The 26478-nt window shown below is 38.3% G+C and overlaps 1 protein-coding gene across 1 annotated transcript in view; it reads left to right on the forward strand.

The window, feature by feature from the left end:
* Positions 1–26478, forward strand: part of LOC116517859 (serine-rich adhesin for platelets-like) — a 73428-nt gene that overhangs the window by 20679 nt on the left and 26271 nt on the right. The window contains exons 2-8 of the mRNA XM_032231035.1: positions 11400–11738; positions 12878–13186; positions 16360–17691; positions 18981–19076; positions 20418–20681; positions 21967–22269; positions 25000–25314. Coding sequence (XP_032086926.1) covers positions 11400–11738; positions 12878–13186; positions 16360–17691; positions 18981–19076; positions 20418–20681; positions 21967–22269; positions 25000–25314 — 2958 coding nt within the window. The remainder of the gene's footprint in view (positions 1–11399; positions 11739–12877; positions 13187–16359; positions 17692–18980; positions 19077–20417; positions 20682–21966; positions 22270–24999; positions 25315–26478) is intronic.

The following is a 26478-nucleotide window of genomic DNA, read 5'->3' on the forward strand; positions in this document are numbered from 1 at the left end:
GGGAGACCCTATAAAAGTGATGGCTAACCATTTCCGGACAGAGTGCCCAAAGCTCGCTGAACCCCCAAAATGCAATGCCTATGTGGCCCCCATGCATGCACCCCACCCCTTGTGAATGCATGTGGCCCCACATGTGCCCCACCCTCCACACATGCGCAGACGGTCCCTGCACATACCCATCCCCGTGCATGCACATGCGCCCACACACACCACACATGCATGTGTGGCAGAGGCCCGAAGACGAGGTGGCCAGTGGGAGGTGCGGGCGAATGTGCGGTGTAGCTGAACTGGGGAGACGCTGCAACGGGTGCTGCGTGACTCCTCTGGCACATATGCCATAGCTTCGCCATCCCAGCCCTATACCATTTCAGACAAGTGACTGTCCCATCTCTTCTTAAAAACCTCCAGTGATGAAGCACCCATCAAAGCACCAACACACATGCAGATATACATGCATACACATCCACAGTTATAATTTCGGCTGGTCTATGTTGCAGCCAGGATGTTTTTTTTCTTGCCTTTTTATTGTTCCAGTGACCTAGCAACTCTGCACCAGTGGAATCTGACTTCCTCTCCAAGCCGTCTGACAGACTCCAACCAGGCTGCCATCAGGAGAGAGCAGGAATTGAGGCTGGGACAAAATAGGGTCTCTCCCTTTCAAGAGCCATTTCCACCCAGCCACACCCATATCAGCACTGGGTCTTTTTTCTTTTAGCCCAAATTACCAGTTTTCCTTTTTTTCCAAGAAGGGAAAGATTTACACAAAACTTCCAAAAAGGAGTAATAAATCAGTGGGTAAGACTTCAAACAAATGTGAAACTATATTTACCAACATGATTATTTTTTTCCCCCTGTTTGTTTTCAGATAGCCTTTGCCACTAATTTTGGGCTGTCCAGATATGATATACAGTATAAGGACTTGCAACTCCCATTCTCAAGGTTCCCCGGGCAAACTGGGAATTGGGAGAGATCAAAGAATTCCTTATCAAATTATCTTGAAAGCACTAGTTTGAAAAATGCTACTTGATCACCCACTCAGTATTCATCCCTTACGTTTTATCCCGTATTATAAAGTTGCTACTGCAATGTCTAAATAATTGTTGAAATGGGATTTCTGATAGCAAAGCAAGAAAGTTGGAACTCATGTTTCTCTTTGCAGGAACAGCAGATGTGTGGGGGAAGATTTCAGTAGGGACCATGAGGAGGGGCAAAATTAAGCCCTTTCCCCAGGTTGCAGGAAAAGTTGACTCTTTTTCACTCTTCAAGGTTCAAGGTTTATTACATTTATATGCCGCCCTATTCCCGGAGGGACTCTTTAGGGAGGGCAGACAATTTTTATGTAAGCTTTCTCCTCCAGGACACAAACCTGGCTACCACATATGCAGTCGCAAAATTCTGTGTTGCTGCAATGTCCATAAGAAAAAAATTGGTTACAGAATTATAGTTGCCGTCTTGCACCAATTATTTGGTTATATTTCTAACAATTTCTGGATCATTGTATTTACTCCCATATTTATTGGCTTTTCATCCACGTAAACCAGGGAGTGACCCAAACAGTTTGAGAACATGTATGTTATCCACCTTTAATGTCAATACTTTTTAAATATATTTTAATGCCAGTACTTTTTTAATATATTGTAAAAAGTAATGTGTATCGCTGGTCTTTGACTGTAATAAAGATTTATACCTTATCACTCTTTAATTATTTAAAAAAGAGTTAAAAGCACAACTAAATTCATAACTGGCTTGGATGATTTTGTGAGATGGGTGTGGAACAAAGAAAGAAGGTATTGATTCAAGTGAGAGCATAATACCTCTCTGTCCTTTTAAAATCAAATGAAAGCTGCAAAGAAGCAGTGAAAGATTGACTACCATGGCAGTTTTTAATGTATTCAGTTGCGGGGGATATTCAAAGTCACTAGATAAAGCAACAAAATATTGTGATTTGCAAACCAAGGTGGAAAGATTGTAGAGGGGAGGGGGGGAAATCAGTTGTTACAGTATATTCATCGTAATTGGAATTCTTGATGCAATACCAAAAGGATTCACCAAATATTTAGAAATTTTAAATTTCCTGGATTCATCACTACTAATTATTGCAAAAGACTTCTTTTCTTGGAACAACATACATTTTGCGATAGTGCCTTTATGACTTTTAGCTCCTTGGACAAGGCACAAGGCACCGGAGTCAACGTCCAGTTTGTGACACAGTATTCATTTGTGTGGCAATGGCAATAGCAATAGCATTACCTTGAGCTTTATCCTAGATTGGCAACTACTACAAAATAACTATGTTGTGTTTATAAGTGTGCAAGCCAGATATGAGACCACATTTGGAAGCTTCCATACACATAAAAATACTTGTATATAGCCTATCTATCTTCTAATTAGGTTTTGCCCAGCTAAAAATGTTGTTGATTTGGCAAAAACAGAGGGATTAATTCTATTTTCTGGTTTCTAATGAATACAATGGATTATAAACCACATGTTGACAGTCAAATAGAATTGCTTTTCTGCTCTGAGGGGTTCCTCCCCCCCCCCCCCTTCTCAGAGCTGCTCTTTTCAGGGAAAGAACAAGGAAGGAAACTGAAGCAGTCCAGATTTAGGACTGAAGTTTTTGTTCGGATAAACTCCCTTGGCTCCCAAACAGCCTCCACCCATAATCATTACATCCGCAACAATGTTTGAAAAACACAGCTCAGAAACGCTTCCCTAGTAGCTGATAAAGGAGCCGGCTGACTATGCCCTCTCCGTGAGGCAGGATAGGCTGAGCCTTTTTGTTATTCTTCTTTCTCAGCCTCAATCTTACTCCTAAAGACTTCCTGAACAGACTCAGGAATGAGGGAGTTGAGATTTCCCTCTAGCACTGGGTCTCTCAGGGGCTGAACACTGGAGCTGATTTTCCAGATTGCAAATGCTCTGGGCAGCATCAGGTTTTCATTGGTTTTCCTCTTGAGATTTTATCTTCTTCTTCCCAGATTGGAGCAAAGCTTTTCATTGAACCAGATTTATTTTAGTGACTCATATGTTTGTTCTAAAGCAGGGGTGTTATACTAAATTTAATTGAGGACCACATCAGAGTTATGTTTGACCTCGGGGGGGGGGCGACAGGACTGGGTGGACGTGGCCTGGGTGGGTGTGGCCAGGTCAACGTCATTCATTGAGGCTCCGTTTCAGGTCATGACAGCCTCCTGCAGCCGTCTGCCTGTGAAAACAGGGCTTTTCACTGGCAGAGGGCTGCAGGAGGCTGTCGTAGCCAGAAATGGAGCCCAAGATGCATGCGTGTGACCCTCCTGAGCTCAGTTTTCACTGGCAGAAGGCTGCAGGAGGCCATCATGGCCGAAAATGGAGCCCAGGATCCATGCATGTGACCCTCCCGAGCTCCGTTTTCACTGGCAGAGGGCTGCAGAAGGCGGTCGTGGCCAGAAATGGAGCCCAGGATGCATTCACGTAACCTTCCCGAGCTCCAATTTCACTGGCAGAGGGCTGCAGGAGGCCATTGTGTCTGGAAATGGAGCCCAGGACATATGTGCGTGGCCCTCTTGAGCTCCGTTTTCACTGGCAGAGAGGTGCAGGAAGCCGATGTGGCCAGAAATGGAGCCCAGGATGCACGCATGTGGCCCTCCTGAGCTTCATTTTCACTGGCAGAAGCATCATGGGCCCATCCTTCACTGTTTCCAGGGTGGACCCATGGGCCAGATCCAAGCACCCTGTGGGACGGATATAGCCCACAGGCCTTGAGTTTGACATCCTTGTTCTAAAGGATGACATCTGTTTACTGAGAAAGTATTTATTAAATTTGTTTGCTGCCCATCTCAATGCGAGGAAACTCTGGGCAGCTTACAACATTAAAAGCATTCTTTTCAAAGAATCCGATTGAAAGATGCAGGCAACAATTTTACAGTATTGCAGGAACTGCATTAAACCCTACACACTTTCCTCTTTTAGAATCTAGTAGGGTAAAGAAGTCTGTTCGATGGGGAAGGTGGAAAGTGACTTCTCCAAGCTCTCCTCCCTTCCTGCTCTACCTCCACCCCCATCCCCAGGAGTCTCCTCTTCTAAAGATGGGGAGAGCACTTAAAGAGTATTTGCATTGATCACATGGGGCTGAGAAGGTAGGAGGGGTGGCAGAGGAAATGCCTGTAAATAATAGCTAAATTTGATATAATGTGGTTAGGCTTCCTGGTTTTATTTTTGGTCATTGTACAGATTTTATTTAAGACTAACAAGAACTGTGCTACTATTCTATTGTAATTTATGCTCCTCTGGGAGAAACCGTGGGATAGAAATGAAATGGATTTTTAAAAAAGAAAGAACAACTGCAACAGCCCTGAATATGTTCGAATAGAGAACAGAAAACCATCTATCTTGCCTGGAACACTTTAATTTGGATTCTTGCAGTGAAAAAAATGCCAGCTTGAGCAGGCAAATAGCTCTTTACAATTCAGTGATTCTCTGACAGGTTGAGTAATGTGCCTTCTCATTATTTAAATGTATCTTCCTGTTGGAAATGAGGTGTCAATATTTCTTAATTTTTATCTAACATGGCAATTCTTTTGATAGATATTTTTAAGGCCTAAGAATTTCAGACTCAGCTATAGTCAGTAGTGAGATTCAGCCAGTTTGCGCCACTTTGGGAGAACCAGTTGTTAACTTTCTGAGCAGTTTGGTGAACTGGTTGTTGGAAAAAATCATTAGGGCAGAGAATCGGTTGTTAAATTATTTGAATCCCACCACTGGCTGTAGTGTAGTGCATGCTTTTTCAGGTTCCAGGTCATGAAGCAGTTGCCTGCCTAAATATATATTACATATTAAAAATTAAATATGGATCTTTTGACTACAAAATATGAAGATCTTTTTGGATTTTAGAAAGGTTGTACCATTTCTGAGTTTATTGAGGGCTATACAGGGGTGAAATCCAGCAGATTCTGACAGGTTCTGGAGAACCGGTAGCGGAAATTTTGAGTAGTTCAGAGAACTGGTAAATACCACCTCTGGCTGGCCCCAGAGAGGGGTGGGAATGGAGATTTTGCAATATACTTCCCCCTGGAGTGGGGAGGGAATGGGGATTTTGCAGTATCCTTTCCCTGCAGTGGAAAGGGAATGGGGATTTTGCAGTATCCATCCCTTGCCACGCCCAACAAGCCACACTGACAGTTTTCGTGCCGCGGTTTTGTCTGCAAGTTTTTGTCGTGCATGCATTTGTCGGGTCACGTGGAGGTTCACTGACAAAAGGGCGCCCGACAAAAGCGTGCCCGATGAAACCGCGCTCTAAACCGTGAGTTCTAAAACGCGCCGACGAATGAGCACTGAAGGGCACCGACAACAGCGCACCGACAGAAGTGCGCTCTAACCCTAACCCTAACCCTAAATCGTGGATCCAGAGGATAGAACAGGCCATTCTAATGGCGTCTCCCACACAACTAGATGTTGTCTTAATGGCAAACATAACACCCTTCTATAAAATACACCCCACACCACTTTTCTTTCTTCTTATGTTCTATCATTTTGTAATCCAATAGTCGACATCTGTGTGGTAATTTAAGTGAGAAATTGGCTACATAAAAGGATTCAGATAAATCATTTTGTATTTTAAAGGCAAAACGTCACATAGGTTTTCTTCATTCTCAGTACCAAAACTCGTACCCACCACGTCCCAGCTAATACCATTCAGTAGACATTTGCAGTTGTCTTCCACTGATACCAAAATGCAAAAATAGAGAGCAATTAGGAAGGTTGGTTCAAGTTTTTCCCTTTCATGGAAATGATCATATATTCATGAACGGCTCTTCCGAAGACCTCTGTTAACAGTTCTCTCTTCTGTAGATTTTCTCAGAATTCCTAATCTTCTAGAAACATGTTCTGATTTTGCCTATTTTTTTGGCTGAAGTTAAGCTTGTGAAAATGGTTGTTCTAGCTTGGGTTGTTTTGTTTACTTCATATGAATTTGATCTCTTAATACGCATTTAAAAATATTTTTAAAATAAAAGTATTTTAAAATATTTTAAATGCATCTTGTACTTTCAATGGGACAGACATCTAGATAAGCAAATAAGTCTGCTGAAATTGTATTATCCTTGTGTTAATGTAATTCCATAAAATAATAGATGGGTGGGAGGTTGGTGCTTTGTTCTTTGACCCTATAATTCTGCCTTTTCGCCAAATGAATTGCTACATGCAAAAATGTATAATGGTATCATAACAGTTTTGCTTTTATTTATTTTTTTCTAGAATGGAAAGTAGTTATGAAAGGACAAGGAGGTGGAAAGGGTTCTTGCTGTTTCACCAGCCATAAGCCCTCCTATACCCTTTAAAAAAAAACCTGATAAGGAATGTACTCAATTTGGATTCTATGTTGTCCTTAAATGCTTACCTGGGAAGTTCATTGTTAATGGATAGGTGCTGAAGATAATTAGCTTATACAAACTTTAAAGATTGTGACTATATATGCAGTTATTTATTTTAGCTAAAATCGCATGGGTTGTCTTTCCTAATACCTTGTTCCATATTGAATTTCATATTTTAGTTTAATAAAAATTGTTTCATGTTTTGGTCTTTGTAACAAATATTTTTTTTTTAAAAAGACAATATTCTAACAGTAAAAGAAACACTTTATGTAACACATTTATTATTTATCTTCAAAAACTCTAGGGCAACTCAGCAGTGTACACGAGCAAAGCAAAAACAAAAACAGAGAAGCTCAGCAATTTTATCATATATCAGAAAGCAACACACAAGAAACTTTGCAGCAGGGATGATCTGTAAATAGGAGTAATAAATAAAAATAAAAAGAATAAGAAAATATTTTATGGTTTGGACAAAAGGCAGGCAGGTGATAGGTCCACAGACGCCAGAAAGGAGTTTGAAAATAATGCTGCTAGGTTTGCAAAACTAAAGAGCAGTTTACTCATAACGAGATACTTGCATCTCTGCGGTTTAAAAAAAAAAGCCACCTTTAAAAAAAAAGTAGGGTTGAACGTTCTTCAAATATTTGTGATGTTTCTGTTTAACAACTGCTGCATTCCATTGCCTCCATTCAGTAATCCCACTCTGGGGAATGTTGCTTATTAAAGTTAATTTGAGCTTTTCCAACAGATTAACGAGGAACAGGATCCAGAATTTGAGTCCATTTATTTCTCTATGAGGGTTAAGTAGGGGATCAGGCTTGAACAGTTTTTGTAGCTGAAATAATGTTGAAGAATCCTATGTCCTGATTTGGAATTAAGCCTGATATCACGAGTGGGTTTTTCTTCTCTTGGAGAAAGATCTTTTTTGGGTGGATATCTACTTTGCTAGCATGCCAGTAGAGGTGAAGAAATGTTGTTTTGCAAAGTTGTTGGTGGCATGCTCAGGAAAGGGTTTGGAAGCCCGCAGAGTGGCAATTTCTTCTTCTTTGTCTTTAAATAATCCCTATGTTTTATTGTTAAAATATTGATGTACGAAGAAAGTAAGAAAAAGCAAGATAAAGCAAAAATGAAAAAACCCAACTACATTTACGTTTTTAAAAGCATAAAATAAGAGAAAATAAATTGCATTCTAGGGCTATGTCCTCCCTTTCATTTGTATTCCTAACCACTAGCCACAGTTTAAACATTTCAACTTTGCATCAAACAGTAATTGTTGTTGGTTTCTATTTAAATCCTAAAGACCATATTCCAGATGTCTAAATCTGACCTGCTCTGTGATAATTGTATACAACGGGAGCCCTTCCTGCTTGAATTTGGTAAAACTTCTAGAATATGTACTTTCAATTTTGCCACTGTAGCACATTCTCCAGTTTCAGCTTCCTGATCTGATATGGTGGGCCACGTATCTCTTTTCCGATGAAAGTGGCACCATCAGGAAGGAAATGTAACCTGTGAGTTGAGCATCCCTGAATTAAGACTAAAATCTCCCAGCACTAACCTCAGGGTATGCATCATTGAACTCATGTGGAATTTGCTTTGGCAAAATGCAAAATAATTGGCCCACACTGAATCTTACAATTCTCCCATTGGTTTAGCTGCACACATAAAAGTCATTAATCCAAAGATAAGGAAAACTAATACTAATAAAATGGAGTTGTATAGGTTACAGTTCTTATGCTTGGAAAGAGAGAGACGCACATAAAACATGTATGTATAAACCTGAAATACATTTGCAAACCAAATTGGACTATGCAGCAACATACTGCCCTATGGAATGCTTCTGTTCGGGATTTTTGTCGATCAGCCATGCCCTTTTTTTAAGGACAGTCCATTTCATATCCTTTTTAAAAATTCCCTACTGTTCTTTCACAACATTTAGTCAGCATTATGCGGCTATTGAGCACATACCAACTTCCCTGGGTAGTGGTGGTTGTGATGGTGGTTGGGACTTCCTTTCTTTTGACACCTTCTACCCTAGGTTGTTTTTATACTTCTGAAAAAACGGGGACTTCCTCAGCTACCTTTAAAGGTAAAGGTTCCTCCTCACATGTGTGCTAGTCATTTCTAGGGGTGGTGCTGATCTCTGTTTCTAAGCCAATGAGCCAGCGCTATCCAAAGACATCTCCATGGTCATGTGGCCAGTATGACTAAACGCCAAAGGCACAGGGAGTGCTGTTACCTTCCCACCAAACTGGTCCCTATTTTTCTATTTGCATTTGTCACATGCTTTCAAACTGCTAAGTTGGGAGAAGCTGGGACAAGGAAAGGGAGCTCACTCCATTATGTGGCACTAGGGATTCAAACTGCTGAACTGCTGACCTTCTGATTGACAAGCTCAGCATCTTAGCCACTGAGCCACTGCATTCCAGCTACCTTTACCCTTCTCTTTTTTGTGAAATATAAGGTTTTACACTACAAAATAATCTAGTGATAGATATGTAGATTTGCTGGTGTGTATATAATATCATTAGCATTCCGGAGCCTTGCCAAAATACTGAATTAGATGTACCCTCCCCTAGAACTGCATAAAAACCACTTAGATGGTTGTAATTGATGAAATGAAATGAATGAAACCATACTATTAAGACTTGATGGAACAAGGCATTCTGGATGTTGCCAGTAGGCAGACTGAGATCAAGGTTCTTTCTCAAAACGAAGGGAGATGGGTCAGTGGTAAAATGCAATATTTTTTATGCCGGTTCTGTGGGCGTGGCTTTGTGAGCGTGGCAGGGAAGGATATTGCAAAATCTCCATTCCCACCCCACTCCGGGGAAGGATACTGCAAAATCCCCATTCCTTTCTGATCAGCTGGGACTCAGGAGGCAGAGAATAGATGGGGGTGGGGCCAGCCAGAGGTGGTATTTGCTGGTTCTCCGAACTACTCAAAATTTCTGCTACCGGGTCTCTAGAACCTGTCAGAACCTGCTGAATTTCACCCCTGAGAAGGGTTTGTATGTTTTGTCTTTGCATGTGCCCATATAGCCACTTGATTCTGCTTGAGTGCAGATAGGACCAGTGGTTTTCTCTGCACATCAGATACTGAGCTCCAGATTCAGGTATCAGGCAAATTGCTGAGTGTTCAAGATGGCCCCAACCAGTGTTTGTTAAGTGGGGATGTGTTTTATTTTTCAATTATTTATTTAATAGTATTTATAACTCACCCAAATCCAGATGGATTCTGGGTTGAGTAAAGGAGAATATTTGTTCTGAGGGTTGAAATGAGACGTCCTTGTTGCTCTCTCTGAGCTTGGTTGTTTTCTTGAAGAGATTTTGTTGCCCCAACTAGGTAACATCATCAGTGCTAGCAGTACTAGGATTCTGGGTTAGCTATAGTAAAGACAAAGAACTCCAAGAAAAATAAAATAAAACGTCATCCCTCATCATTGATAATATGTCAGGTGCTTTTAAAACTAAACTTATTTAATCTAAGGACCAGGCATGCAGTGGAATAAAACTACTTTGTCATTTTTGCAGAATGTCGACTTAGAGGAGCAAGGAGATCATTTTTGTGTGTTCCTCTCCTTCTGAAAGGAGGATGGAAATCCATAACACCAAGTTGGCCAGATGGAAATTTACCTTGACTTCAAACACCGAGGCAGGAAGACACACATTCAAACAACATATTCCCAGAGTTGCACATTTGTGACTCTGAGAATATGTTGCTTGGATGCTCATCTTCCTGCCTCTGTGTTTGAAGTCAAGGCAGTTTTCCATACAGATAACCTTTAATTCTCAGTATTGCCAAAGCATGCCCATTTCTGGTGACTGCCTCAAGTGGTCTTTAACCACCCTTCTGTAGGGATGGGAAAATATTTAAAGATTAAGTGTGTGTGTGTGTGTGTGTGTGTGAGAGAGAGAGAGAGAGAGAGAGAGAGAGAGAGAGAGAGAGGGAGAGAGAGATTAGAAAACCAAGATAAATTCCAAAGTCCTGTCATTCATGAATTGTTAGGTTCTCACAGAATGCAGAAGATACAAAAACAAAGGATCTGGTGATGTTGGGGTATGTATTTATTGGATTGGGGGGGGGGAAGGGACATGCTGGTATGTTATGAAAAAAACAACTTAATTAAAGCCCAGTATGTTCTGCTTGTTTAATCCAATGGATGTTCTAGAAATGAGAAATATGAAACAAACAGGAACTTACAATCATTTATATTGTTCATATAATCTGGTTTAAGTGGCTTAGTAGGTCAGCCAGCACTCAGCTGCAAAAGAACCAGAACATGGAGAAAAATGGGGTAATAAGAAGGTGCTTGAGCATAACCAAAGTCAAGATTTAGGAGATCATAGTAACAGAAGCAGAGCCAAAAAAAGAAAGCCCAAGAAACTCTACAAATATCAATCTGCTACCTAAGTGAACTTTAGAAACTCTTTCCATAAATGGGAGACTTTTGTAAACTGAACTTCACACTCAAAGGGCTAAGGCAGGGAAGGCATAAGATGGGACTTAGTAGATCCTATGCCACCAACATGCATATAGCCAACATGGATCTTACATTTTTTAGCATTCATGAGCATATATGCAAACTATTATCCAAACGTAGCCCTTTATACACAGGCATACAGCTACACTTATGTCAATCGGAATAGAGCTGGAAGGTACCTTAGAGGTCTTCTAGTCCAATCCCCTGCTCAAGCAGGAGACCCTATACCATTTCAGACAAGTAATTTTCCAGTCTTTTCTTAAAAACTTAGAATAATGAAGCACCTACAACTTCTGAAATTAAACTATTCTACTGGTTAATTGTCCTTACTGTCAGGAAAATTTTCCTTAATTACAGGTTACTTCTTTCCTTGATTAGTTTCCATCCATCCTTGATAAGTCTCCATCCAGGTTTTTCCGTCAAACTTCCTTTGGCGCAGTCATATATTAGGCTTCAAATGCAGATGTGCTCAATATCTACCATCCAACAATAAACATATACTTGCTTAGACTCATTAGATTTCACCTCAACCTTGTTTCTGTTCTCTTTTTCTTCATTTTATCTTCAGACGTTTTGACTAGACAAAAGAATGTAGAAAGTCCAAACACTGAAGCAAAGATTTCCACTTCTTATATACGGAATCTAGATGCAACCAGTACATCTGGAAATAATAAAGTAAGGACGATGTGGACCAACTTAGCTTCAGCATCTGTAGCTGCAACAGGAAGTACCACATCTTACACCAAAATAATCAGATCTGTGACACCACAGTTATCTCAAATAATACAAACCAAACGAGCAAGTGCCTCACAAAATATGGCAGATATTGCCGAATCTGAATCAGTGACTTTGAGGAAGTATTTTTCCAAGACTGCAAATTTTCCATTTTTGGAGGGAAAAAAATCAGGTGAGTTGGGGGAAAGACACTGAAACAATATAATGTTTTACATGATTAGGCAACCATAGAGGGCAGATGAGAGTTTTGAAAATGTGTTTATGGATATTTTCATAATATCAATACCACAACTGGACACGCTTTTTTAAAAATAAAATGGCTACTTATTAAGCATAGCAGGACACAAAATAATTTATTTATTTATTTGTATGCCATGATGCCAGAAGGTACATGGTACCGAATTATCAGAATCTCGCCCCCCCCCAAAGAAAAATCCACCCACAAAATAAATCAAATACAAAATATAAACAAATCTGTCAAAACTGTGTGTGCACCAAATTCAGATTTCCAGTTCCAACATGTCCCCTCCTTGCATTTAACATAATAATCAGGATTTAAATGTTTTCCTGAATCCCAAATGGAAAGAAACAGACCAGATCTCCATTCTTGTATGCATGTGTTTAGACTCTTATACTCTAGGCCAGGTGTCACAAAACTTGGCAACTTTTAAGACTTGTGGGCTTCAACTTCCAGAATTCTTCAGTCATCAATTCTGGGAACCAAAGTCCACAAATCTTAAAGTTGCGAAGCTTGGATACCCTTGCTCTAGGCATTGGCATGGATAAAAACTTTAAAAATGTTGCTTCATTCAAAAAACTGATTTTGATGACATAATCATAAGATAGAGGCTTCATTTATGAGTGGAGACATGATGGTGAGAAGCAAAGAATTAAGTAACACTATCTTTTGTATTCTTTTTTTTTTTTTTTTTTTGCTTATAGTCTTCTACTCAAACAATGGCAAGGTATTTATCCAGGATTAAAGTTTATTAATGTTTTTTCCATTTAATGCTTTTCATTAAAAAACAATAAGTAAAATAGAAAGTTCATATGCTTTTATTGTACTACTATTATATTTACATTTAAGAGATTTCCTTTCCTTGGAATAACTGTCTTTTATTACAGATTTCAATGCATTCATGCATCATTTCAAAAATTATTATTTATGTATTTAAATTCATTGGCCATCAAATTCCACTAGGCTCTGAGTGGCACAGAAAAGTAGTTAACTGATAAGTGGCCAGCTCTAGAAATTTAAATCATAAACCAATGAAGAAGGAGATAATGAAACAACCCTGTTTCTTATTTCAGCTATTGGGAGCAACTACCATACAGCTAATACCTGGGATGAAGACAGCACAATGTCCAGTTTCCATATTCCAGACATGGACAGTTCAGCAACACTCAGTCAGAGTTCAGAAAGGACTTCCCGCTTTCTTAGAGAGAACTTCACTGGAAAAGAGCCAGCTACTCAAAAACAACTTGCTACATCTTCTGGTCAGATCCAATGGTCATCTCATGTAACATTTCCAATACTCCAAAGTAGGACATCAAATGCCAAACAGCCTGATTCTTTAACAAGGATTATGCTTACTCGGTCTTATACTTCTCCACAAACAAGTATGTATTTTTCCATATTTTCTATTCCTTACTGTCAGAAAAAGCAGGTGATGCTATAGAGCAGGGTGGGCAAACTTTTGGTGGCCTCGAGTTTACATTTTATATTTCATGGCAATCTTGGATTGCAAGAATAGCAACATACAAATGGATAGAGGTGCGACACCAATTTTGGGGCAAGATTTCCCCCCCCCCACTTTTCTTTAACTATTTTTCCGTAATTCATATAAAGGTTTCTTTGGGTTATCTGCCTTAAAACAATGGTAGACTACCACCTATAATTGACAGCATGGTTAAAAAAAGACTATAAATAATAGGGCTGGGTACTTATCAAAATTCTGCTCTAGAACGTAACTCTAATTTGGTACAGATAGTCCTTGAGGTATGACCACAATTAAGCCCAAAATTTATGTTGTTAAGTGAGACATTTGTTAAGTGAGTTTTGCCCCATTTTACAACCTTTCTTGCCACAGTTAGTGACAGGTGAATCATTGCAATTAATAAGTTAGTAACCTGGTTGTTAAGTGAATCTGGCTTCCCCATTGACTTTGCCTGTCAAAAGATGTCACATGGCCTTGGGACACAGCAGTGGTCATAAGTGTGAACCAGTTGCCAAGTATCTGAATGTTGATCACATGCTATAAAAGTTGTAGCTGCGAAAAATGGTCATGTCACTTTTTCAGTGCCTTTGTAGCTTTGAGTTGTCGTTAAATGGACTGTTGTAAATTGAGGACTATCTGTAATGGATTGGATGAAAGTGAACAGGATGACATTAAATCTGGACAAGACAAATGTGTTGTTGTTCAGTAGGCAATCAGAGATTCAATATGTACTAGTTGGGTCTGCATTTCCTCTTCAAGAGTAAACTCACAGTTTAAAATGCTCAATCCTCCATGTTGCAATTGGTGGTGTGAAACACTTTTCACTATTGATATGACACATCCAGCCTGCAGGCTGTGAGTTTGACACCCCTGATATTGGATGTAAGGCAGGGGTGGGTTTCTCACCGGCGCCGGCGGCGTCCTCGTGCACGCGCGCGGTGCACGCATGTGTACTAGCGTCTGTGCGATGCTCCAGCTGCTCCTGGAGGATCGCGCAGGCGCTGTATGCGTCCTGCGCATGCGTGGAAGCGCAAAACTCGTCAAAACCGGGTAAGGAGCGCGGGCGGGCGGGTCGGCCCTTCGCCGTTCCCGGAAGTTACTTACTTCCGGGTTCGCCGACCAACCGGTTCGCAGGGACCGCCGCGAACCGGTTGAAACCCACCCCTGATGTAAGGTCCCAGATCTGAAAATCTTCACTGGGAATAATAACAATAAGAAGAACAACAACATTTAATATATATACCTCAGATCTGCTCCCTTTCCTTAGCTCTTCTTGCTGTCTCTTTTATTCTTTTCAAAATGGAGCATGAAATTATCAGGTATAAGTCTGCCAAGTAACACAGTTTGGCAAGTATCGTATCTTTTTAAATTTGCGTTCTACAGCTGCTCTTTCCTCTGGAATAGTTGCTTTTTCTTTTATCTGTTTTCCACTGTTTGTGTGAGAGAAATTCTTTCAGGACTTGAAGAGGCCTTCAACAAAGTATTTTGAAGTTTTTTCTGCTAGCAGTTACTCCACATAGTTGTCAAATAATTCAAATCCATTTCTCTCGCATTTTTAGAGTTGTAGCTTGGCAACCTTCACTGTAAAAGTCTGAGTGCGCAGCTTGCTGAATTCAGAGAAATAGTTTCTTTGGACATACATGAAGTCCACAAATAAACAAATGATTTCTGCTAGGGCATTGCATCCCATTAAATGAGATCATTAAGACAATGCAGGTGGCGCAGTGGTTAAATGCAGCACTGCAGGCTACTGCTAGATCAGCGGGTCAGCGGTTCAAATCTCAACGGCTCAGGGTTGACTCAGCCTTCCATCCTTCCGAGGTGGGTAAAATGAGGACCCAGATTGTTGGGGGCAATATGCTGACTCTCTGTAAACCGCTTAGAGAGGCCTGAAAGGCCTATGAAGCGGTATATAAGTCTACTGCTATTGCTATTGCTATATTAGTCTTGCACTGACTCGCCTTTACAACTTAAAATGGATAACGTTATAATAACAATGCCAGCTTTGTTCACTGCATGAGAATGTTTTTTGCCAGCACTTCTTGGCACAAATCTGACTTGTGGGGCAGAGCTAATGTAAAGGTGTGTTGCTCTGGGTTTATTAATTTCTACTGGCTTTCTTTAAGTTGATTTGTTGAATATTTCAATTTCTGCATTTAAAAGAAGAAAAGCAAGTGATATAAAAAGTCATACTGGAGTCTGCAACACAATGTCCCCTCAACCCCAACACTGGCTGGATGTCTGTTTCAATGAGAGATCATTGAAATCATTTGAGATTTGAAGATTTGGGTTGGGCATTTGGACCCTTGAGTGATTGCATAGAATTGTTCCAGAAAAGCTAACTGAGAATTACCCTAAAACATGGGTGTCAAATTGGCGGCATTACGTGACATTTCGTGACCTTTTCTCCATTCGTGGAGCTGGGGTGGGCATGGCCTGTGCGTGATGCATCCAGCTCATGGACTAAAATATAGAAAGAAAAACCACTATGATTTTATTCTTAGGGTGATGTTACACATCATACTGAGCCATAACAAACATGATGTGTGAAGCAGACTGTGGATCTTATTCTGCCTGATATCCTGATTTTAACTTAATTTATGTGTGGTTTGTACTCAACTCATAGATTATGTGAAACTTTAATTCAGCAAAAAAATCCTAAAATGTGTAGCATGCAGGAGTTTACTCAAACCTTAATCTCACTTGTGTTTGATGCATCAATTTGTTGAAGCAGAGCAATAAGAATGTTCTGATGTTAATTACAACATGGACAAGGGACAATGTGTTTGGGTCTTCCTCTCATTCCCTCTGCATTCCTATGCTACTACATTTGGGATATTTCATAGCAATGTTTTATTTGCACCTGTTTCAAGGTTAAAGTTTTTTATTAACACTCTGAACCATTGCTTCTTTCCCAGATGTTTCTAATTCTTGTCAGATCAGAAGCCTGGGAAATTAACTAGCCTTCTATTATATTTGCAGAAATATAATTACTATATGAATGAATTTGAAAGATTCTGCCCAATATGTAGGTTGCATATCTAATTTCGTTTTGCTATGTTTCATTTATGAAAGATACTCATCAGTTAAGCAGAAACTCCAACACAGAAAAAATAATTTCTAATTCTGATATGGAGTATATGACAATTCTGAACATATCCAACAGAAGTGAGGAGAAGATATTTCAAACTATAAGAGACTTCAGCTCTCAACCTTCACATTCTACATCTGCAAACTCTAACCTTGAAATGTCCACCAATGGGGGGAAGATACTCCGAACTCTCGGAGACAGCAGCAGTTCTCAAGGTCCACATTCCACATCTGCTGTCTCAAAACTTGAAATATCCACCAGTGGGGAGAAGATACTACAAACTGTCAGAATGAGTGGCAATTCTCAAGGTCCACATTCTATATCTGCTGTCTCAAACCTTGAAATTTCCACCAATGGGGGGAAGATACTCCGAACACTCAGAGACATCAGCCGTTCTCAAGGTCCACATTCCACACCTGCTATCTCAAACCTTGAAATGTCCACCAATGGGGAGAAGATACTCCGAACTCTCAGAGACATCAGCCGTTCTCAAGGTCCACATTCCACATCTGCTATCTCAAACCTTGAAATGTCCACCAATGGGGAGAAGATACTACAAACTCTCAGAGACATCAGCCGTTCTCAAGGTCCACAGTCCACATCTGCTGTCTCAAACCTTGAAATATCCACCAGTGGGGAGAAGATACTACAAACTGTCAGAATGAGCGGCAATTCTCAAGGTCCACATTCTATATCTGCTGTCTCAAACCTTGAAATTTCCACCAATGGGGGGAAGATAGTACGAACACTCAGAGACATCAGCCGTTCTCAAGGTCCACATTCCACATCTGCTGTCCCAAATTTTGAAATGTCCACCAATGGGGAGAAGTTACTCCGAACTCTCGGAGACATCAGCCGTTCTCAAGGTCCACATTCCACATCTGCTGTCCCAAATTTTGAAATGTCCACCAATGGGGAGAAGATACTACGAACTCTCAGAGACATCAGCCGTTCTCAAGGTCCACAGTCCACATCTGCTGTCTCAAACCTTGAAATATCCACCAGTGGGGAGAAGATACTACAAACTGTCAGAATGAGCGGCAATTCTCAAGGTCCATATTCTACATCTTCAGTCTCTAATTCTGAAATGTACACCAATGGGGAGAAGGTGCTACGAACTGTCAGAGAGAGCAGTTCTCAAAATCCACGTTCTGTATCCACAATCTCTAGCCTTGAAATGCCTGGCACTTCAGACCCCAGTGCTTCTTCTTATATGATAGTGCCTGCAGATTCCCAACAAATGGATCTGTCAACCCAAAACACTGATGAAACTAAAGCAACAGATAGACATTCTCAGTCACCTTCAGCAACTACAGGTAAAGAAGAAGGATCTTGCATTTGATCAAGATTTACAAGTAGTCTTTTATTCATGTCGGGATAAAGCCAGGTGTTCTTGGTGAATACAAAAAAAAAGTAAAGAGAAAATGGAAAATAAGTTATCCTTAGGGAAACAAGTTATTTTGGGAAAAAAGCAGCAGAATTTATATATGACTGTTTTAATTAAATCTTCATTTCAAACACTGAGGAAGGGTAAAGATGTTGCAGAAGGTTGCATCTTTATTGAGTGATGTTAACACTAAAGATAATTTGGATGCGAAAATTATCTTCCTTTTATCCTATTGGATTTAAATAAATCATATTAATATTAGGTGGAATCTCTTAAGAAAATTAGATATGTCCAACACTGGCTTTATCTTAATGCAGGGAAGGTAATACTGAGAAATTATAAGAACTACATTCCAACATAAAATTGATATAATGGAATGATGATCATGTTCGTAATTACAATAATCCGTTTCATTTGTATGGCACCCTTTCTCATGATGAAGTCCAGAGTCTAAATAATGAAGAAATCTAGAACATTGTTGTAAACAGCACATTTTAAAAGTATAAGAAATCTCTTCAAAGACCTGGTACAAGTGAACTCCATGCAAGCAGTTGCTGATGTTTCCTTAGTAACATTATTATACAAAATATATAGCAGATGTCCCAAACAATTTTAAAACTATTTTCTTTAATTTAATTATGCTTACGATTTTTATTTTCCATGCAATTAAGACTAAAATGAATAGTTATTAGCAACTCTCCATGGGTTATGTATTTTCTTTTCAATCTTAAAGAGATATTTACATTTCTAATCCTTGAAATATATTTCTAATCTTTGGTCAAGTTGAATATATCATCTACAATAACTGTTAAATTCATTGTTTATAATATAATCTATTGAAAAACAATTTGTTGAAATTAGCAAGGTTCAAACTTTAGAACAAAATTCACACGAACTAATCGAGAAGCTATGGCTATGAATAGCTTTGTAGAAAAAGCACCTTTTCATTAAAATGGATACTAAAAATGTTTTCAGATTTTAACTGTACACTGAAGTACAGAGAGCTGCTAGTATGCAGGAAAGAGTTAGCTTTTTCTAGACCACATTACCATCATCTAGTGGTTTCTGGATGTTTGCAGTTAAGATATGGAAGATCTATACTGCATTATGTTGAATAAAATAACTAAATGTCAGAGTCCAGGTTGTGAGAAATGGTACTGTGAAAAGTGTATGAAATGAAAGAAGTTGCATACATTCTGTATTCTTATCCTTTTTCAGTGACCAATCAGATGTCCACGGAAAGCCCACATACTAGAGAGAAGTGCAAAACACCTTTCTGCTCATGTTCTCAAGCAACTGAGTCTTATGCCAGAGGTAATACATAGCATTCATGATGGGGAGCCATCAATAGATTGACTGGCCCTGAATTCTCACTACTCTTTTAAAGGCATCCAAATTACGGTAATGGCCAACACCACATCACAATACTGAATTCTGTGTTCTGTCGTTTAATTATGATCATAAAGTGGTATACTAGGTTTCAATTTTAGCTTGACCTTACAGGTAGTCCTCAATTTATGACCACAATTGAGTCCAAAATTTCTGTTGTTAAGTGAGATTTTGTTAAGTGAGTTTGGGCCTATTTTGCGACCTTTCTTGCCACAATTGTTAAGTGAATCACTGCAGTTGTTGAATTAGTAACACGGTTGTTAAGTGAAGCTGGCTTCCCCCTTGACTTTGTTTGGAAGAAGGTTGCAAAAGGTGATCACATGACCCCAGGACATTGCAACCGTCATAATTATGAGTCAATTGCCAATAATTTTAGTCACTTGACTACAGGGATGCTGCAACGGTTGTAACTGTGAAAAACAATCAAAAGTCATTTTTTTCAGTTGAACTGTTACTAAATGAACTGTTATAAGTTGAGGACTACCTGTATTGATTTGTATAAACTCAGCTGATGTGATTTACTAAACAAACCTTTATGGATATTATTGAACCCAACCCGGCTTATTCAACAAATGATTAAGCAATTGATTTAGCACTAAGTAAAGTATGTAAGCCAGACCTGTGTGCTATGCATATACTATATGTTCCATATACTATATTTTATCTACCTTAGCTAATTTTAAATTCTAATATGATCAGAAATAGAAGAAACTTTCTCCCCCCATTTTAATTTAAGAAATGTTAATATTCATCAGAGATAAGTTGAGTTGGTCTATATGATAAAAATTGATTATATCAGATAATAAACACAAGCAAAATCTCCAAACATTAAATGACGTATTAAAATCTGGAATAACTTTTCTTGAAAAGACATGTATGTTCCATTTGATGTGGGGGGAAAAACCACAAGAGATTTAAATGCAAATAAATATTTTGGTAAGTTGTGACAATAGCTTGGCATAGAATTGGATTGGTTTCTTTATGTATGTATATTCCTCATCTATTTGTTTCTATATTTTTCACAGATTAATATGCTGCTCCAATAATCAATTGATTCTGAAAAGCTTATGTAGAGGAAAATTTAATTGTCATCATTATAACTTTTACATCTAAGTTCTCATTGATCTTTTATATAACAATAAAACTCCTATTCCCAACAGAACTAATGTTTTCTACTAAATATATATGAATATCCATTAGGGAAAAAGCATGATGTTAATTCAGCCTGGAGGAGATTCATCTCATCTTTTCATTGATATATTTCAGCCATGGAAGACACTAAACACATGAACAGCAGATCAAACACAGGGAGCAAAATATCCAGTTCTCACTTGGACAGTGTAACTGTTTCAAGAGTATTAGTCAGAGATGAAGAGAAGTCCAAGAATGTAACACAAACATTCACCACTGCTAACACTTCCAACTTTTCAAGGCTTTCATCCAGATCAGAAAAGACGGAACAAATGGATTTGTTGCACAGGGATTTTGTTGTCACTAAAGAAGCATTTACAATTTCTCAGGCCCCTACAGGTAAATAAGGAAAATCCTCTTGTTTCTTCTGGATTTCAAGCTTTGCTAAGGCTATCTGGGATAAAAATAAAATGAAAATATTTGGGGTGGCTATTAAACAGGAAAACAAGATAAAAAAACAAGCATTTTATTTAGAAAGATGCAATAAATGGAAGTCACTAGGAGACGAAGATGAATTAAATAATTGCATCTTCTTTAATGGGACAACAAAATCTAGTTTGAAATTGGCTCTAGTCAAAAATAATATGTATGACAAAGTTTAAAGCACTGGGACAGACTGAATTATTATCCTGTAAAACATTAAAGATAATACTAATGCATACATTAGATTTCCTATTACAAGTTTTAATTAGAAAGTGATGGCATTGATTATTTGGAAAACTTCTGAAAAACTGTGGATAAAAACTATACTAATTGACAGTAGGAAAACAAAGTCCTGTTTATAAGGTTAGAGAAAAACATTTCACCTGTAATAAAAGATCAGAGTACTGTACTAATAATATTGATAGTTGTTTGTAAGAAAATTATCCATTCATTAATTCTTCTCAATAAATATGTTTATAGGTAAATCATGAAAGACGTTTTAAATCTTAAATTGGCTTAAAAGATACATGTTTTTACCTTGTCAAATTCTCCTGTAACATTGATTATTAAAATAGCAGCGTTCACTAAAAATAGCTATTCTGGGGAAAAAAAGAGAGACTGTATAATGTAAATGTTATGCTTTAACTGTTGCTAGTACTGTTGATATAGTGAAATTAAGATCAAAACAATTGGCACTAATTTACCATACCCAACAGTAATTATTTTCAGATTAGAATCTTGTTCTATTTTTTTATACATATTTTTAAAAATATTGATAGGTTTCCTAAGCTATTCTATCTATTCTCTAGTTTGGCAACCATACAATTTACATGCATTTGAAAAAGATAAATGTGATCATTCTGATAGCCACTCTTTAAAGTATGGTGGAAATCTCACTTCCACCAATCATAAAACAGCATATATTTACCAGACCAGTGCATTAGAGACAGAGATACCAAAGAACCTAACAAGAGATTGGCAGTAAGATGAACCATTGAGCAGGTAATATTTGTATGAGAAGGTATTCTATCCCTCTTTGATTTTGTTATATATCATATAACTACGGTACCTTTAAGATCTTAAATTGTTTCTTTATGTGGATTTTAATGAGTGGCATTATTGTGAGCTATCCGAAATGTAAATTAAAAATTTCTTGGTTCTTTGCAACTGTATGGGTTAATTTTCTATTGTTGCATTTCAGAACAGAACAGTCAGCCACTGAGCAGCTCAGATAGCAAGAGCATTGCTTCTAATTTGTACACAGAGAACAGATCTGACAGAAGTGGGAACAGGATAATACAAACTCTGGGGCACACCAGTAGTTCTTACCATCCAGAGTCAATATCCACAGCTTCTGAGAGTGAAATACCCAGCAGTTCAGCTCTTACTGATTCTTTTTCTGTGTTGACTCCAGTTCGAACCAGACAAAAGAATTTATCACCTGGGTTCACCAATGTCATAGAAGCAGAAAGTACACATCCTTGGGATTCCTCACAAGCAACAGGTAAAGAATTTTTTTTCCTGAGCTTTAGAACCTTGTCTGGTATCAAGATAAAAACAAAATGTCATGATTAAACATTAAACGAGAATAAAGGGTTGGGATGGGTAAATGGAAAAAACAAACTGCTAAGACATTTGAAGGTGAAGTTTATTAAAAATAGGCTGATTTCGTATTATTATTATTTGCAATTTCAATTTATTTGGCCACCCATCTCAAATTCATTATTCTGACCAGCCAACAAGAGTTAAAAACACCATAAAGCATATCACAGTAATAAAAACATACATGTAATTAATAGCTGAGGCAAAAAAAATTAAAATGACCATCATTAACAGATGGCATTCCTTAATGAAGGGGATCCAGAGCAGTCCTCTCCTGACAGTCCAAATGGAATGGGTAGACATCTTCAGGAAGAGGCAGTTCCTTAAATAACCTGGCCTCATGCGACGAAGGAATGTAAAGGTCACTCCCAGCCTCTTGAATATATTTTTATTTATTATTGATTTTATGTAGCCACCCATTTCACATTTGTGACTCTAGGTCACAAATGTGAAATGGGTGGCTACATAAAATCAATAATACATTGTTTGGCAAAACATTTAAAACCATAAAAACAAATAGCTATGAATATAAATAAAGATGCAGGAAAGTGCATTCAAAATCCTACATACCAGTGGTGGGTTATGGCCAGTGCGCCCCGGTACGGATGTACCGGTGCCTGTTGGGAGCGTCAGATACCGGTATGGTGCTTCGGAGGGCCAACCCACCTGCCGTCCGTCCTTACCTGTATTTGACCCATCTGGATCATTTGCACATGCGCACGGAGCGTATAGTGCCTGTGCGACGCTCCGCTGAGCAGCTGGAGCATCGCAGGTGGTAAGTACGCATGCACATACAGCACGAGTGCACATGGTGGACGCCTGTTGCAGCGTACCGGTTGTGATGGCATCCGGAACCCAACACTGCTACATACCATACAACCAGTTGATCCTGGAAGCATACAGGCACCCAATATAGTTCACAGAGCAGAGGTGTAACATGTTCTGATGGTGAGGTATACATGATTGCTTGCAGCACTGCATTCTGTACCAGCTGCAGCTTCCAGATGCTCTTCAAGGGCAGCTCCAGGTAAACTGCATTGCAGTAGTCCAATAGTCCATCAGTCTGATTCCCAAATGATTCTAGGATACATAGAGAAACTCATACATATATGGTATCACTATATCTATCTATCTATCTATCTATCTATCTATCTATCTATCTATCTATCTATCTATCTATCTATCTATCTATCTATCTATCTATCTATCACCTACCTACCTACCTACCATAGACCTGAAGATAAATAACTAGAAGAGATGAAAGAAAACATATATCCCAAATAGATTTCATTGTATCTGAAATAATTTTAATTTAGACTGGGAGATCTAGATGATTGCCATTTTCCTTATATGATGTTGTAATGTATCTTCTATGTACCATATTCTATACTTCATTGACTCCAGTTCTTGTGAGGAATCATAGAATCATAGGACTGGAAACTAAAGTGGGTTATAGGAATCAGCGAAATCAGGTACCTTGGAGACCAGAGATCTCTAGCATGATCCACAGCTAAATTTAACTCCATCTGTTGCAGAAAATTAGGATCAAGCACACTTGTAATTCAATCGATCATGCTGTTTTTCCTGACATTCTAGCATTGGAATGTTTTTATCTTATACTCTATTAATTTAGATTCTTCTCCTTTCCTTGTCATGGAATAATTGCTGATGGTTTCTTATTATACCCACTTTATGAATAAAATATAATTCCAAAGAAAGTCTAAACTGATTTTTTAATGTCAAAGTGTACTGTTTTTTCTTTCTTTCTCTCTATGGCGAAATAAGGGCTAAAATGAATGATACTATTAATCTTCTTGACAGTTTTCTCTTTAAAACTAGTTTGAACTGATACAGTAATCTTAAAACATTTTAAGATACTTATATCTAATCATTTAAGCTTGGTATAAGATTAGTAAGAACATTAGGGTTTTTAGAATGTGAGTCTGAACATAGAATAAATTGAATTAAAATGTTAATAAAGTTCTGAGTGCTTGCAAATATGTGTGGAAATAGGACGTCTCATCATTATATTTTGTACAATTATTTGAGTTTAATTATAATTAAAATAAATTTCTGAGGTAAAAAGTTGCATATGAATATGCCCATTTTCTGCAACCAGTGGATCAGATCCTCTTCATCACTATACCACAATCCACAAATTTCTTCTAGAAGGTTAGGAACTCACACAATAAGTTACCAGAGGCATCCAGTTCTGCTGATGGACTGAAATTAATTTGCATAATGTTATATAGAGCCCAGTGATCTAAACTTGAAGACTACAGCATATTGTCCAGTTCTTCAGGACAAGAAAAATTTACAGTTATTGAGAAAATGATTTGTGGGAAAAACACTTTCCCCCCCAAAATTAATAATTTGCATATTATGAAATAAAATAAGACCTGAATTCATTTATTGACTTTCTACTTATCTAATGAAAAAGTGGTCTAAAACCTTACAACAGATATATACATATAGACATATATGTACATAGTCATTTATTTGTCATAATAATTTTTAAAATTTATTTTTCAGGCTAAAGATATTCTCCCAGTTGAAATTAGTTTTTACCAATAGGTTATTCATTCTTCATGCTGGCAGCTGGTGTATCTAAATATTTACTGTTGTTATTCAGATGCAGAAGATAGCCACTTGAGAAGCAGTTCTTATAAAGAGAACATTCCCAATTTTCAGAGAGATGGTGTATCTGTTTCAAGCCTATCAAAAAGAAATGAAGGTAGTACACTACGAACCGCAAGGGATGTCAGCAGTTTTGAAAGTGACACACGAACATCTGCTGTTGCCAATACTACCATCTCCAGCAATTCAGATTTTGCTCATTCTTTTCATATGAAAACTCCAGAAGAGATTGGCCCAGATTTGTCACCTGAAGACACTGATTTTACTGAAGGAATGCTTACACCTTCTCAGGCTCCTTCAAAAACAACAGGTAAAGGATAAAGTTTTCAGAGGACTGAATTTAGGTTTATTATTTTGAATAGCCAGTTTGATGTATTGGTTGAGTTCTAGTCCAGCTTAGACATGAAGCCAGCTAGATGACATTGGACCTGGCCCTCCCTCTCAGTCCTAGAAAACAGATAAGGGCAAAACACTTCCAAAAACAAACTTTGCCAAGAAAACTGCAGGATTTGCCCAGCTGGTTGCCAGCAGTCAAGAATAACTCAATGGCAATTCCTCCCCCTCCCAATTGTTTGTTTTGGGTTTGTGTAAAAGATAATACAAAAGTGATAGGATAAGATAAAACTCTCACAGAAACAGCAATTGCTGAGATTTCTATGCATTTTGAGATCTTACAGGTTCATATATTTTTTGTTGATCTACGGACCATAAGAAAGATGGATTTGTTTAATTCCTATAATTAATATGTGAAAGAAATTAAAAAACACTTTCTAATGATGAATTTGTTTAGATTACGGTGTAAGTATTAAAGTAGTTTTATTTTTAGCGAATTCCGTATTTCCTCAGCAGGAGAATATCACTGCTTGGTACATTTTTTGGGTGGAGGGGGAACAATGGAATGACCACAGGTGGGCAAAAAAGCAGGAGGAGTGGGAGCAACCTCTGACTTCCTGCCAACTTCCACTTTGATTTTGTTCATGGGAACTTGGCAGGGATCTTTTGGCTCCCATCTTCCTTTGTACCATGCAATCTACTGGGAAATATAGTTGAAAGGCACAGTGGTACTGCAGCAGTCACATGTTTCCAAATTTCATTCCCACAGAAATTATGGATCTTGTAAATTAATCCATTTGAGTTATCTTGGTTATCTTGTTAACTCAATACCTTCCAGTTTTGCCCAATTGAAGGTAACAAACCAGCACAAGAGTTTTAGTGGTATATAGATAGATGCTGCTGTTTTTTATAGAACAGTCCTCAAGTATAGGGCAATTAAGATGAAAATGAATGGTGCTAACTTTCTTGGCAATAAGTGTGATTGCTTACAGATTTGGACACATATTGGTCTGTTGTGAGAAAATACTATTTAATTATGGTGATAGAGTTTATCATAAGCAATCCAGTGATGCCAGAAATTGAGAGCCAATTAATGCTGATGTCAGTGGAAGTTCGTTAGGAACTTAAACAGTCCAATGCA

The sequence above is a fragment of the Thamnophis elegans genome, chromosome 1 (assembly GCF_009769535.1).
Source record: "Thamnophis elegans isolate rThaEle1 chromosome 1, rThaEle1.pri, whole genome shotgun sequence".
Lineage (NCBI taxonomy): Eukaryota > Metazoa > Chordata > Lepidosauria > Squamata > Colubridae > Thamnophis > Thamnophis elegans.